This window comes from Mastigoproctus giganteus, chromosome 6 (assembly GCF_048544385.1).
Source record: "Mastigoproctus giganteus isolate SK-2022 chromosome 6, ASM4854438v1, whole genome shotgun sequence".
Classification (NCBI taxonomy): domain Eukaryota; kingdom Metazoa; phylum Arthropoda; class Arachnida; order Uropygi; family Thelyphonidae; genus Mastigoproctus; species Mastigoproctus giganteus.
Window position 1 is genome coordinate 120340291 of NC_143580.1, and position 16522 is coordinate 120356812.

Here is a 16522-nt window from a genome sequence, read left to right on the forward strand (position 1 = left end):
ACTGGATACAAAGAATAACTTTGATATAATATATTTGGATTTTAGAAAAGCCTTTGATACTGTTGCATATGGAAGACTGCTGCACAAATTGGAGCAGTGTGGCATTGAAGGCAAATTGCTGCTATGGATAAAGGGATGGTTTAGTAGGAGAAGACAGAGAGTGGTAATCAATGGAAACTGCTCTTTGTGGACTAGTGTTATTAATGGAGTCCCTCAGGGTTCGGTGTTGGGTCCATTGTTGTTTTCCGTATTAATAAATGATATTGATGATGGTATATCAGGCTTAATATCCAAGTTTGCAGACGATACAAAGGTTGGCAGGGTTGTTAATGACACTAATGACAGTACACTGTTGCAACAGGATCTAGAAAAGTTGAGCAGATGATAGGCTGAGAGGTGGCAAATGAAGTTTAACATTGACAAACATAAAGTACCACATATGGGAAGCAGTAATCCCAGAGTAATGTATCAACGCTGTGGTACCACACTGACAGTGGTAGAGAATGAAAAGGACCTGGGGGTAATTGTGCAAGCAGATATGAAGTTTTCTGAGCAGTGCAGACGGTCTGCAAGAGTAGCTCATGGTGTCTTCTCAATGATATACAGGAATTTTTCTAGCAGGGATAAGGAGGTGATTATCCCCTTGTATAAGGCAATGGTCAGGCCACATCTTGAGTACTGTATACAGGTCTGGAGGCTTCATTTTAAGAAGGATGTAGAGCTGTTGGAACGAGTACAGAGAAGGGCAACAAGATTATTGAATGGAACAAACGGTTGCTCTTACAAAGAAAGGCTTAAGTTTTGCAAATTACAGTGTCTGGAGACTAGGTACCTGCAAGATGATCTGATTGAGGTGTATAAAGCCTTGAATGGTTTGAGCATGCTCAATGTGGATGGGATTCTTCCTCTTGCTCAGAATAATCACCTGAGAGGTCATAAATTCAAATTGAGGAAAGACGGTTGTAGGATAGATGTGTGGAAGTTTGCCTTTAGCCAGCGAGTGGTTGATTGCTGGAACAAACTTCCATCTGTCATTGTAGAAGTTGATAGCTTAAATAGATTCAAGGCAGAACTTGACAAACATCTGGAGTGAGTGGATGGGTGAAATAAGAAGGGGTTTTTTTTTTTTTTTTTTTTTTTGGCTGATGCTATATAAGCTTGCTTTCTTCCATCATGTGCCTTTGCTAATGCTATTAAGAATCAGACTGTTAGATAAGAGGAGAAACACATGGATTAAGCAGCAAACACAAATAAAGGACACATTTATTTGTACTTTGGTTTTTTTTTTTAATTTTGATAATTCTTATCAAAACTAAATAACTAAAATGGACTTCAGCAGGACACATAGCTCAAAGACATGATGACAGATGGACTAAGAAAATAACAGAATGTTACCCAAGAGGAGCTAAAAGTAAACCTGCAAGACAACAATGGAGATGGACAGATGAAATTCACGAGTTTATGGGTAGTAAATGGATGTCCATTGCACAAAACATATGAAATTGGAAAGTTGCTGGAGAGGCATTCATTCTGCAGTGGATTTAAAATGGCTGATGATGTAGGTAGTTTTTTTTTTTTTTTTTTGGCCGATGCTATATAAGTAAGTTCACTATTAACAATACTAATCCCTTAAGCTTGTTACCGATTTGGTGCTGCTGTATCAACAATACTGAATAATGGTAGAATTCTTTGCAGAACACTGGTATTATCTGCACAGATCAGATGTTCTTTCAGAGGTAAGAAAGAATATTAGCAGTCTTCTTGAAAAGAAGTCCAGCTAGCCACCCCCCCCCTCACATTTAGGTAACTGAGAAAGGCCAGGATAATAATAAACACCATGACAGTGTTGTGGAAGTGGATTTTTGTGTAAACTATTTACAAAAAAATGGATAAATCTGCATTTTAGATGGGATCATTAGGGAAAAAATATTTCTTTTTATTTGGAGGGCCCCAGTGAGTGGAGTACCAACATTCAGGTTATCAAACATGCCCTGTATATCTAAATAGATTATGGCAGATTCAGATTAAAGCATTTTGTGCTGAGGTTTAAAGTTAAAGAGTTGTTCAGTGTCAATCTATTAGTGCTTGCACAGTGGAGTTGTTGAGGATTATGTCTTGAGAGTTGTTTGGTATGTTGTAGCAGAAGAGCCCTTCCATGATTTTTAGGAGTGTTGAAGCAATTGATTCTGGGCTGTAGGCTTGGCAGTTGGATAGGGAATTTTCAGTAGTGATACAACAGCATATTTATTTCAGTCACTAGGAAAGAATCTTCTGTGATAGTAGAGTGTTTTTGTCGCTCATTTAGAGAGGTCCAGATTCAAATCCTGTTGGAGACTCTTATAGGCCTCATCAAATAAGGCTGCAGTCCGCTAAGCTCACACAAGGGGACTAGAGTTTTAGCACTATATAAATAATAACAACAACAAAATACTAGAAAAGATATTGTTGGTCAAGCTAGACCATTGTAGACTGAGAGCAGCAAACCAATTACACACACACACACACATATATATATATATATATATATATATACACACACACACACACATATATTTAAATAATGTTGAACTAGTTGAAAAATGGAATATTTCATAATAAAAAATAAAAAGGAGGGTACAGCATACATCAGGGGCAGCAAAAAGCATATTCCTCTACATGATGCTTGAAATATAATCATATAAATTAGAATAAGGTTAAAAATAAAATAATCCCAGTAGTACGGCACGACAAGAGCGAAAAAACAAAATCAAACATAAATTCAAATAAAGCAGGGAGGGAAGAGAGGGGTAACAAGAATAAAAATATTGCAGCAGAAACTCTAAATTAATTTAGAAAATCTAAATATACGAATAATAATTCTTTGAAATTTAAAAGCCAATTAAATAGAAATTTAACATTGCCTCCTCTGATGGGCACCAGGTCCAAATTTATGTGAAATATCACCAAACAGAGATTTAAACCACTACAATAAAACAAAGCCAAAAATAGACAAAAATAGACTGACCATTATTATTCCCTGACCATTATTGGCCTTGTGGTTCCCTGACAAGATGGGGCATAATGGTCAGTCTATTTTTGTCTATTTTTGGCTTTGTTTTATTGTAGTGGTTTAAATCTCGGTTTGGTGATATTTCACATAAATTTGGACCTGGTACCCATCAGAGGGGGCACCATTAAATTTCTATTTAATTGACTTTTAAATTTCAAAGAATTATTATTCATATATTTAGATTTTCTAAATTAATTTAGAGTTTCTGCTGCAATATTTTTACTCTTGTTACCCCTCTCTTCCCTCCCTGCTTTATTTGAATTTATGTTTGATTTTGTTTTTTCGGTCTTGTCTTACCGTACTACTGGCATTATTTTATTTTTATTTTTAACCTTATTCTAATTTATATATATATACACGTGTTTAATTATGAAGTGGGATAACCAGAACGCCCTATCTCCCCCACTTCAGAGTGGGCCGTCCATAGAAATCATTCAACATCCATTACAGTCAGTCCTTGAGGTTGTCACAGACATTCTCTCAGATATGCCAGATAAGCTGTACTTGCTACGCTACCTAGGAGTCTAAAACGCTGATGGAACTGATATTCGGGTGACACTGAAGTCAAGTGGACCCAATTTCGGCGAAGTCCGGACGGTCTGTGATAGCCAATTCCTCTGCTTGCACCTTCATGATGGTGGGACTGTTAGTAATCCTGGGTATAACCTCCATGCACAAGTACATGGTGGGTGACCACCCAGGTGTGAACCAACGTAAGCAGGGGTCGAGGTGTGGTGCCCACACCACATGGAGGAACGCCGCCCCTCTATGTTACCAGGCAGTACTAGGTGGTAGATGACTCTCATCAACCGGTGAAATACCACCACTTTGCTTATTGGAGGCTTGAAGTGGTAGAACCCATGTTTAGTCTCTAGAGCTAAGTTCCGGTCAACCCTTCCCTATCTCTTCCATCATGCAGTATGATTGATGACTTTTGAGGTTATGATGAACGTCGTGGTGAGATCCAATATTCCTTACATTTCGAGGGTACGGCTCTAAAACGGTTTTCGCAGGCCGGCCGCTAGTTAGTACACCGGACTGAACCTATTGGTAACTCTCTAGGAAGCTTCCGGATCAGCTAGTGTATAATCTTGCCACCTCTACTCTGCCAGATAGTGACTGGAGGGAGTCCGAGTAGTGTGTATGCAGGAAGTATTGTCGAGGCCATGTTATGTCAAGGATCTGGGTATATTCTTACCACATGTATGCCATATCCAAAAATTTCATTACTTCATACAGCATGTCCCACCCACTTTTTCTTACTATTGAATACACCATGAATTGTCAAACTAATAGAGCAAGCTTATCTGCGAAAAGATCTAAACCTCCCAAGGACTTCCTAATTCATTTCGCAAATATATGTGGTCTCAATTCTAATCTCAACGATGTCCATTTCCACTTGCAGTCTGCCAAACCCCATGTACTTTTTCTGACAGAATCTCAGTTATCGGTTGATTCAACTACTGCTCATCTCAGATGCCCAAATTTTCACTGTATGATTCCTTTCGCCTCAAAGGTGGTACTTGTGCATATGTCCGTTCTGATATTCCCTGTCAGAGACGTAGCAATTTGGAATCTCCTCTCTTTGATCTTCTCTGGCTTAAAATCTCTCTACCTCATTGTGTCAAATTCATCTGTTGTCTCTACCGTTCTCCCAACTCCACTAATCATTTGGAGCTCTTTGACTTCCTGTCTTTGCAACTTGACTTTCTCCAGTCCAACTTTCCTAACAGTGAGGTAATTTTCCTTGGTGATTTTGATGTTCACAACTCCAGCTGGCTTCCGTTTTCTAGTCACACCGACCCAGCAGGTCGAGATGCTGAGGCTTTTGCAATTACTAATGACCTAGCACAGATTGTTCATTTACCTACAAGAATACTGGACAATCCTAATCATACAGCCAATATGCTTCATCTTTTTTTTTTCTCACAAACAACCCTTCTAAGTACACGGTCGAAGTGAGAGGTCCTTTAGGCACTTCAGATCACAACTTGGTGATTGTCTCTTCTCCAATGGAACCTTTATCTCATGGCTATTCCCAACCTCGTGTTGTTTGGCATTACAAGAATGCAAAATGGGATGACCTGTAAGACTTCTTTTCTTCTTTTCCTTGGTCGGATTACTGTTTCAAAAGTTCTGATGTCAACGTTTGCTCAGATCGTGTCAGTGAAATTATTCTTGCAGGAATGGAATCCTTTATCCCACACTCCACTTTAAAATCTTGTCCTTTATCTAAACCTTGGTTTTCCAATAAATGTGCTAAGGCTGTCCAAGAGAAGAATGTTGCATATCGTAATTGGCTTGTTTCTAATTCTTCAGTTTCATTTTCTGCCTACACCAAAGCTCGCAACAATTGTAAAGCAGTTATTAATCAGTCCAAACTAGAGTTTGAACAGGCTAAGAGTAGAAAACTTGCTTCTTGCCCTAATGGTAGCCGAGCATTCTGGTCTTTTGCCAAAGCTATTGGCCGCAACTTTTGCCCATCTCTGCTCCCACCTCTGTCCAAACCAGATGGTTCTGTTGTCACTTCAGCCAATGATAAAGCTGACCTGCTAGCATCCCATTTTTCGTCCAGCTCATGTATTAATGATCTTGGTAAAACACCTCCCACCATTCCCGACACGCTCCATTCAATGCCTCCTGTGGTCTTCCGTCAAAAGGATATCAGAAGGATTTTGATGAATCTTGATGCTAAGAAAGCTCCAGGTCCTGATGGTATTTCTCCACTTGTTCTCAAAACCTGTGCTCCTGAACTTACTCCTATTCTTTGCCGCCTTTTTTCACTTTCTTATTCCAAAGGTGTTTTTCCTTCTGCTTGGAAATTTGCTCATATCCAGCCAGTTCCTAAAAAGGGTGACAAATCCCTCCCATCCAATTATCGTCCCATTGCAATTACTTCTACTCTTTCTAAAGTAATGGAGAAATCAATTAACCTCCAACTCTTAAACTACCTAGAAACCTTCCGTCTGATCAACGATCACCAGTATGGATTCCGTCAGTGTCGATCCACTGGTGATATTCTGGCTTATGTTACCCATTTATGGACTAATTCAATGGAAAGGTTCGGTGAAACACAAGTAGTTGCTCTTGACATCTCAAAGGCTTTTGATCGTGTTTGGCATAAAGGTCTTCTAAACAAGCTTCCATCTTATGGTTTGCCAACTGTTTTTAGTAATTGGTTATCCAGTTTTCTCTCTGATCGCTCGCTGAGGGTGATGGTTGATGGCTCTCTGTCTTCTAACTTCTCCACTAATGCCGGTGTCCCCCAAGGTTCAGTTCTTTCCCCCCACTCTTTTCCTCTTGTATATCAATGACCTTCTTCCATTGACTGGAAATCCTATGCCTAGTTTTGCCGATGATAGCACATTGTATTCAACTTTCCATTTTGAGAAACCTTGCCCTGCTCAATCAACTTCAACTTCTCGAAAATCTGCTACCAACTCCTTAAATGCCGATCTTCAGGTAATTCTCCAGTGGGGCAAAGACAACTTAGTTGATTTCAACCCTTCTAAAACTCAGTCTTGTCTTATATCTCGCAAAAAGGATTCTTCTGCTCCTATGCTTATCTTTAGTGACACTCCAATTTCTAGGCAAAAGGATATATCTCTTTTGGGGATTACCCTGACTTTTAATCTCTCTCTCTTGGCACAAGCACATTACAAATATTGCTTCCTCTGCATCTAAAAAACTTGGTTTTCTCTTTCGCTCTCGGCGTTACTTTTCTTCCAAACAGCTGTTCTCTCTGTATAAATCGCAAATCCGCCCTACCATGGAATATTGTTCCCACATCTGGGGTGGTGCCCCCAAAACCTCTCTCAGGCTTCTTGATTCCATTCAGAAGAGGGCAGTTAGGTTAATTAATGATTCATCTCTAACAGAGTCTCTCCACTCGCTGTCTCATAGATGCACTGTTTCTGCTGCATGCCTCTTCTACAGATACTTCCATGGGCACTGTTCTTCTGAATTAGTTTCTATAATTCCCGCTCTCTCTTTCAAAAGAGTCCGAACACGTGCTGCCACCAGCCAACATCCATTTACTGTCCAACTTAAAACCCACAGAACCAACTTTTCATCTTCCTCATTTATTCATTCAAATGCCATTTTCTGGAACAGCTTTCCTTCATACATATTTCCTGAAAATTACAATCTACAGAAGTTCAAGTCCAATGTCAACAAATATCTTCTTTTGTCTTCTCAACCTCCAACCCAAGCATGGTACTAAGTGCTATAGGTTCTAATACCTCTCGTGTTTGGGGTTCACATAAAAAAAAAAAAAAAAAAAGTCATGGGACTGAGATTAGTAGAAAATTTGGTAATGTAAACAATTTAGGTTTCACAGGCAAGTTTTCCAACTAGTGTCACTTTTCCATTTATTAACATCCTATCTCTGAAATGATTGCATTGGATTTCTGTTTATTGAATGATGCTCTAGCCATTCAATTTCTGAAAGTTTACGTGGCAATATTATCAAAGAGGTTAAGAAACGTGCTACTGTTGCTGATGGAAGAAATCACTTCAGTTTTTGGAGATGATGATGAGTCTTATAAATTTAGAAACAGGAAGACTGGAACATTTACTAAACTGCTAAACAGGGTGGAAAATCCTATATACACATGCTCTTCCCTTTAGTTTCAAACTTATGAATTTCTTTTGTCTCATCCCTCTCTTTAAAGAATTGTCAATTTCCATATATGAAACAGTCCTTTTTTCAACACAGCCTTCTATGAATGTGATTTTCAGAAAAACTCAGGACAATACAATACAATATTTACCAAATGTTACTAACTGAATAGTTTATAATAACTATCATCAAAATTGGAATGATTATGAAACATGTAAGAAATGCTTACCTATCGTATATACAATATCAGCTTTCCTTGAATTTTCCCTTATATTTAATGAAACTTCTTTCCGAAAATGCAACACGAAAGATACAGCCAGGCCAAAATAACAACCAAATGTGTGTACAAATACAGAACGCCCAACATCAACTACCTAGTGGAAACAGATTAATTAATTTTAGTTTATGCTTGCATTTAGTTCCATTTTTTTCTTCTTTCTAATTTCCTGAACTTAATAAACAATTTTCTTTGTTGTTGAATTTAACAAGGAAGAATTACTCAGGTTAACTAATTACAAAGATCATTCAAATGAAAACACAACAAAAGTTGCAAAGAATAATTTTAATATCATATACTCGGATCTTAGAAAGGCTTTTGATACTGTTGCACAAGAAAGACTGCTGCACAAATTGGAGTAGTGTAGCAGTGGAGGCAAATTGCTGCTATGGATAAAGGGATAGTTGAGTGGGAGAAGACAGAGAGTGATAATCAATGGACACTGCTCTTTGTGGACTAATGTTATTAGTGGAGTCCCCCTAAGGACTCCACTAATAACATTTCAGTGTTGGGTCCATTGTTGTTTTCTGTATTTTATTAATTATATTGATGATGGTATACCAGGCTTAATGTCCAAGTTTGCAGATGGTACGAAGGTCAGCAGGGTTTTTAATGACACTAATGACAGTATGATGCTGCAACAGGATCTAGAAAAGTTGAGCAGGTGGCAACTGAAGTTTAACATTAACAAATGTAAAGTACTGCATATGGGAAGCAGTAACCCCAGAGTAATGTATCAACTACGTGGTACTACACTGACAGTGGTTGAGAATGAAAAAGACCTGGGGGTAATTGTGCAGGCAGATATGAATTTTTCTGAGCAGTGCAGGTGGTCTGCAAGAGTAGCTCATGGTGTCTTGTCAATGATATACAGGATTTTTTCTAGCAGAGATAAGGAGGTAATTATCCCTTTGTATAAGACAATGGTCAGGCCACACCTTGAGTACTGTATACAAGTCTGGAGGTCTCATTTTAATAAGGATGTAGAGCTGCTGGAATGAATACAGAGAAGGGCAACAAGATTAGTGAATAGAACAAACGGTTGCTCTTACGAAGAAAGGCTTAAGTTTTGCAAATTACAGTGTCTGAAGACTAGGCACCTGCGAGGTGTTCTGATTGAGGTGTATAAAGCCTTGAATGATTTGAGCATGCTCAGTGATGATGGGATTCTTCCTCTTGCTCAGGATAATTGCCTGAGAGGGCATAAATTCAAATTGAGGAAAGACAGTTGTAGAACAGATGTGCAGAAGTTTCCCTTTAGTCAGCAAGTGGTTGATTGCTGTCATTGTAGAAGTTGATAGCTTAAATAGATTTAAGGCAGAACTAGACAAACATTTGGAGCGAGTGGATGATGCTATGCTAAAAAGTTAAATAAAAGTTGCATTTCATAAACAACAAGGAACTAACATTTGAAAATTCCTCCAATACTGTGCTAATTTCTGGATTCCTTAAAAGAAGTTTTGTGGGTGGCATTGAAGCCATTCCACAAAATTGAAGCAATCCAATAAGCACACTCTTCACAAAAACAACAGTATGCACAGAACCAGCACTCCTCTTGCACACTGTCACAATTTCTTCAATAATAATTGCAACAGTTTCCTTGTATGAGTTCTGCCAGTGCTGCTATGACTTCTGGTCACAAACCACGTACTTGTCCTGGTTTAGGAAAATCCTGAATGCTTTTAATAACATTCTTAAACTTACTTGCAGACTTTCCATTGATCCATGCATGCTTTATCATACTGTGCCAACATTCTGTGATACATTTCAGTCAATTTTATTCCTTCTGCATTCAGAAATTGCATCTCTATCTTGGTGCATAACTATCTTGAAACCCGACTGTTTCAAAATAACATCAGGAGATGGCACCATGCGGGAATTTGGTGTTGGCAATAAACTTTGTTCAATAATCTGAAAAATTTATCATCAGTTTTTGCATACTATGCATTTTATGCTTGTTTTTGCAGTTTTCATTTGAAAGACCTCTATAACAGTTGAAACCATCCAAATCCAAATCTGGAAAAAAAATCCAACTTTGGAAGCTGATGATTAAAAAATCTTGCTGAAACATGATAAATCTGTGTTGAATTTTGAAATTTGCTGGATTTCATGCAGCTGTATTTTAACTAAATAAAAAAAAATTCATATTTCCGAGAAGGTAAAGAGAACCACAAGAAACATGAGAACCACGGAAAACTTACCGGACAAAGTGGTTTCCCGCTACTGCAGTTTCTCCCTGCATTCTCGGTAAACAGACAATGCATGTTATCAGTAGTGGCAGTAGAAGTCAATAACAATGTACTGATTAGTTTTTCTCATTATTAAAAGCAGATTATTGGAGTTCATAAGTGTAATGCCTTCATGGCTGAAATTTACTTACAGGTACACCCTCCAGACTGCCTCAGCTAGTTAGTTAGTTAGTTATTTGGTTTTTAGGAGCATTAGCAACTAAGGCCATATTGCTCCGGGACATGCGGTGGTCATTCCCTGACCTTTCCGCATCCTCCGTATTTGGTGGTGACGGGCTCGAACCCCGGTCTAATCAAGAAGCGTGTGCTACGCACTGCTGCTCCTTCCCATCTGGCTACGGAGGCACGACTGCCTCAGCCTTAGGGTCTTTATCCCCCCTTCCTGCTGTTTTCCTATTTTAAAACCAATACCAATAACTTACACCAACTTTTATACACAGTGCATGTTATTGATAGTGGCAGCAGAAGTTGTTTTCCTATTTTAAAACAGCGGGAAGGAGGCATAAACACCCTAAGACTGAGGCAGTCTGGAGGGTGTACATGTAAATAAATTTGAGCTGTGAAAACATTCATGAACTCCAATAATATGCTTTTAATAATGAGAAAAAAACTAATCAATACTTCATTATCGACTTCTAATGCCACTACCGATAATATGCACCATCTGTTTACCGAGAATGCAGGGAGAAACTGCGGTAATGGGAAACCAGTTTTTCCAGTAAGTTTCCCGTGGTTCTTATGTTGGCTTTCTTTACCCTAGCTCCCATTTCTATTCTGCATCCTACTGTGCATACTACTATACAAGCATATAATTATACGTACTGGTGTATCCAACCAGTTAACTTCCACCTTTAACATTCCACTGCTGGTACAGTATAGTATTTGTCAGAGGACACCATACTAGCAGTGGAATTTCACTTTTTTTAAGAAGATATGACTTTTTAAATTTTTTTTTTTGTTTTTATTTATAAATGAATTTTTTTTTTTGAGGAATGAAATCAAATTCCTGCCATCTCCCTTTGCACACTAATATTCTCTAACTGGTTATACAGTATTTTCCATTTTCAAATTGGTATAAAGCAGAGCATCAGTTATCTGGAATAATTAATGTCAGACTCCTACCAGATAGCCAAATTTTCCAGATAATAGGTAAGATTAAATAAATTCTGTTATAATGTATTAAAGTAAAAGAAAAAGACTTTAAATATTGTGAAAAAACAAATTCATTTAATTAAAAAATAATAATAATAACTTATAAATAAAAATTTGCACATTTACATATGTATGTATATTCGGATAGGTATTTTATTGCGAATATATGTAAAATATGAATATATGTAAAATACATGTAAAATATGAAAAAATTTAAATTAATTTTTTAAAATAATGTTCAATTGTTTTTTGTTTTGTTTGTTGTGACCTTTTTTTTTCTTTTTTTTGCTATTAAATCTCAAGTTCCTTAACAATATCACTTTGATTATATCATATTCTACCTGTTTTTCTGCCCATTTTAGTGCTGTTTCTTTTCGTTCACATTATGCTGTGAAAAACTGAGAAAATAATAAATTGCACAGTTTCAGGCTGATATTATTCTCACTGAATCTGGAGCCAAACTAAACATAATATGAAATGAAGAATATGCCATGGAAAATTCGGTTCATGGAAGTTCATTGGGTTCACCAAGTGGTTCCTTTATCTGTAAATTCTTAATGCATGAATAATCACTGCTGATAACCAGATCAAGAGTGTTACTCACTCTGGTTGCCTCTCTAACATGTTGCTGTAGAAAACAATCATCCAATAAATCAAAAAAGCCTTGCTAGTGTGCCTGTGACCTACCCATTAGTTCCAGTCAGCTGACTGGGCCAGCAGGGTGGATAAAGTGCCTGCCTAGCAACCCAAAGGTCGCGGGTTCGAATCCCGCCTCGGGCTTGGATCAAAGTACTGCAAAAACCTTGGGAGGTGCATTATGGCCACAGAAGCCGATGCGCCAACAACTACCAAATAAAAAAAAATAATAAAATTAAAAAAAAAAAGTCCCAGTTAATAGCTGGGAAGTTAAAATCCCCAATTATAAGATGATCTAATATACTGGCCCACTCTATTTCTCTGTACAGTTGTTTGTTGTACTCATCAGAGTTATCAGGCCTATAGCACACGCGTACTCTCAATTTTTCTTTCCCGGTGCTTATGTCACACCAAACTGACTCAACACTGTACTGTCCATCTATGTCAACTGGATGCACTTCCTTAGAATTTTCTGTGTTTCTTAACTAACAGCATAACCCCTCCTACCTTCCTATCTTGTCTACCCTTTCTGTACATATTATACTCTCCAAATTCCAATTCTGCATTCCTTATATCTGTGTGACACCATGTCTCTGATATCTGAACAATATCTGCCTTTGATGTCTTGACCAGCACTTCAAATTCATCAAATTTATTTACTATACTCATAGCATTGGTGTAAATGCAAGTATACATGCACCTATTCTTATTCCTTAGTTACCCGAACACAGTCCATGTATTTACTTGTTTCATGATTCCCAACAGTTCCTGAAATCCCCAGCAACTTGCTTTCCAGGCATCTGCTCATTCCAATAGAAACAGTGCAAGAATCATATACACCTCTGCCTGTGGCTACTATTAATCTATTAGTCTGTGAATCCCCCCCCCCAAGCTAGCAGTTTTCCAACCCACCTAACATTGCCTCAATAGCATCAGCAAATATCTTGTACCCTTTCTATTTAAGTGTATCCCATCCCATCATAATACATTTTTGTAATTTTTTTTGTCATTAACACATATTCACATGCTTTCCTAATATTCAAATAAAGATAATCATTCAAACATTATTTATGTATGTATAAGTATTCATACATCTATCTAAAAAAAAAAAAAAAAAAAAAACTACTAAAAAACCTGGCTGCCATGCCCTCCCTTATGATGATACCTGGATACACCACTGTTATGTACTGAGGCAAATATCTAATGTATAAACATCAAAAGTTGAGAAAAATCCCATGCTATTACTATGCTCACCTGGAAAATTTGTAGACCTAGGTACTCATTAGCTGACAAGCATATTATCTCAAGCAGAGCCATCACAAGATTCTGTAGAGGAGTTGTGTTGCCTGCAACAGCTCCACTTGATATCAATATAGCAATTGTGGCAAAGTCAGCACCTATCAAACTTTAAGAAATATGGTTATTTTTCTTGTGTGGACTGATGACTACAATTATTATCTAAATTATTATGGCTAATATCGCTACCTAAATTCAGAAGCCTTTTGGCTTTTATGTGAAAGCTATAAGCCTCTGGACAGTAATTTTATTTTTTATAATTTGATGATTATTATTGATCAAAACAATATTTATCAATTAATATTATAATTTTTAAGTAATTATTCTTTAATAAATAAATTAATGTATAACTATAGTGCAAGCGCATCAGAAATATTCAGTTATACATAGTCTAGACTCTCCCATAGCTTGAGGCTTATGCCCTAAACGCTTTAGAGTCTAAATAAAAATTTAATTTATTTGATTATTAAATAATAACTGGACAAAAAAAATTCATGAAATGCAAATGTGCATTCTAATATTTGGCTGTTGTGCCAAAAATCACAGTCAGGCTACTGCCTTTTCACACTGTACCCTTATAAAATACGGCATCATTTCCTATAAGGACTCATCATGTTGCTTACTTATTATGCAATAACATGGCAAACATATCACACTTTCCACCCCCCTCATGGGTTTAGCTCTTGTATAGCAATGCTGTTTTTTCTGGGATGGGAGTTAGCATCAATTATTCTAATGAAATTGTGCCAATTACCTATACTATGAAAATAGACTTATTTTCAGCTCCTTGTCAAATTTACAAGTACCGTTGTCACTCAGTGGAATCATAAGTAACAATGCAAATCTCTCCGGATTCTTTTTGTACCTGAAACAAATCAGATGTATAATTGATTTATTGTACCTGAAACAAATCAAATGTATAATTGATTTCAACTGCTCCCAGGGCAGTTATCACATATAACTTCACTACCTTTGGCAGATGCAATATGGCCTAAGTAGCCTTTGCACCTGAAACTCCCATAACAACAACAACAACCTAGACTATTTTATATGCCCTCTGTTGCAATGCTACTCAAAGTGCGGTCCACGGACTGGTGTCTATCCGTAAACTGTTTGTTGCTAGTCTGCGACAATTTGTACTTTACAAAAGTACTAGTCCGCGATGGACTGGAAATTAAAGAAACTGGTCCTTCACCACAGATAGCTTGAGAAGCACTGCTCTGTTGTGTATTATGTTTGTGTAAGTATGTGTGCCCATGGGTGAATTTGCATGTTGTGCAGGCTGAAAAATCATGAATAACTTGCAAGGGAAAACTCTACTCCTCCACCTGAGATACGCTAACCATAGCTTCTATAAATTGAATGATTAATTTTGCAGTGAGGCATTTAAGGCCATGAAGCATCAATGTTCAATAAACTTTGAGAAATGCAGTACTCACTCTAAAATCGTGAATTCTTTAAAATCCAGCACACTTTACAAAATAATAAAAATAAAAATTTTTATAATCCGGAAATAATACAGCAATTTGGCAATCATATCAATGGCTGCATTCATCTTAAAGAATCCATGCAAAAAAAGTGACATTGCTTTCTTTATAAGGTACTTCCAGGACTATGTTCTTTAATCTGGTTTTGAGACCAAAAGAATTTAAACTGCATCTGTGCAGTTACAATTCTGCTGGCTGCATGAGGTGCCACATTTAAAATTTTACAGATTTTAGAGAACCCAGTGATTGAGAAATTTTACAGGAGCATATTTCAGTAAATATTAATCATAAATAACCAAACTTATTTACATTTTAGTTTGGATAGTCCTTTCATTTGTTTTTCAGACAACAGGATTTAAACTGCATGGATAATGCAATGGGCTTAATTCTCACAGCAGAACAAACTTGCCTTTACAATGAGTTTCCCTGGTATGGAACTATTTTCAGAAAATTTGCTTCTATGAACATTAACTGGCCATTTGTTTAAAAAGATGTGACTGCACTGGCAACTTGATTTAAGATCAAACTGGTCACTTATCAGATAGCAGGTAGTCTCTAGTGCAAACATGCAGACAGAACAGATGTAAATAATTGTTCCATGTTTTGTCTGTATACAAAATCAGTTTTCAAAGTTGCAATATAGCTAAAGCTGCCTATTTAATACCAGGGAAACTTATTATAAAGGCAAGCTGTTCTGCAGTGGGAATTAAGAAAACTGTGCAGTTTAAATCCCATTATCTAATTATCTGTGCAGTTTAAATCCCATTTCTACAAAAACAAATGAAAGGACAAGATCATTATAAATGCTTACAGATATAAAGAGGTTTAGTTGTTTGTGCTTAATATTTATTGAAATGGTCTCACATAAAACTGCTCAATCATTATGTAAATCTAGAGAATTTTAAAATCTGGCAACTCAAAATCCCTAAGGGTGCCGGATTTTACAGAATTTACTGTATTATGTTTGTAAATTACATGCATTCTACAATCAGTATTCTATTTGCAGATGAAAAACCAGAAGATTCTTTTAGGAGAAGAAACCTTGCAACCCTCACTGTAAAAGTTTGTTCTACCTAGACAGGACCTGAACCCAGGGCTTTTCCATGGTATAGGAAGAATAACTGAAACCAACTGTGTTAGCCATAAAGGCAGATGTTACAGAAAAAGCCTTTTCTGTCAACTCTTTGATGGGATTTGAACCGAGACCTTTTCAAATGATTGACAAACCCCACTATAATGTGATCACTCCTATTCCCAAGAAAAACTGATACAGTAGAGTCCCAATTAACCAAGACTTGTTTAGCTGAGGTTTTGCATTATCCGAGGTGAATTGTGGAAAAATTGTATTTACTTTGTCATCAAAGACAAGAGTAAGTAGTTCAGCACAGTACACACCAGGAACTCACACAAGTTGACTGTTGAGCCATGCTGATTTTTTATGTTTGTTGATTTCGTGACTTTTTACTCTCTAATTTTAAAGATTTAATAAAAAAAAAAAGAAATAAATAAGATTTAAAAATTTTTACTCTCTAATTTTCTAATTTTTTTATTTGCCATGTTCCATCTATGTTATTAGGGTTAGTATAAGCACTATGAGTGGAAAATGGAAGCATGTTGTTGTAGTAGTAGTGGTGGCATGTGATGCAAGAAAGCAAGTGTATGAGCTTATGCAGCATCAGCCAAGGGTTAAAGCAGAAAGTTTCACTTTTCACCACAATTATTTCATATTTTGCCAATTCATATTTTGGTAAGTCT

General features: G+C 37.0%; 1 protein-coding gene across 3 annotated transcripts in view; it reads right to left on the reverse strand.

Moving 5' to 3' along the window:
- The window catches only part of LOC150084540 (ammonium transporter Rh type B-like), a 127293-nt gene that overhangs the window by 68326 nt on the left and 42445 nt on the right, over positions 1-16522 (reverse strand). For all 3 annotated transcript variants that reach the window (XM_090375304.1, XM_090375306.1, XM_090375303.1), the window contains exons 2-3: positions 13239-13389; positions 7900-8044 (exon numbers count right to left, since the gene is read on the reverse strand). In XM_090375304.1, the coding sequence (XP_090231430.1) occupies positions 7900-8044; positions 13239-13389 (296 nt within the window). The remainder of the gene's footprint in view (positions 1-7899; positions 8045-13238; positions 13390-16522) is intronic.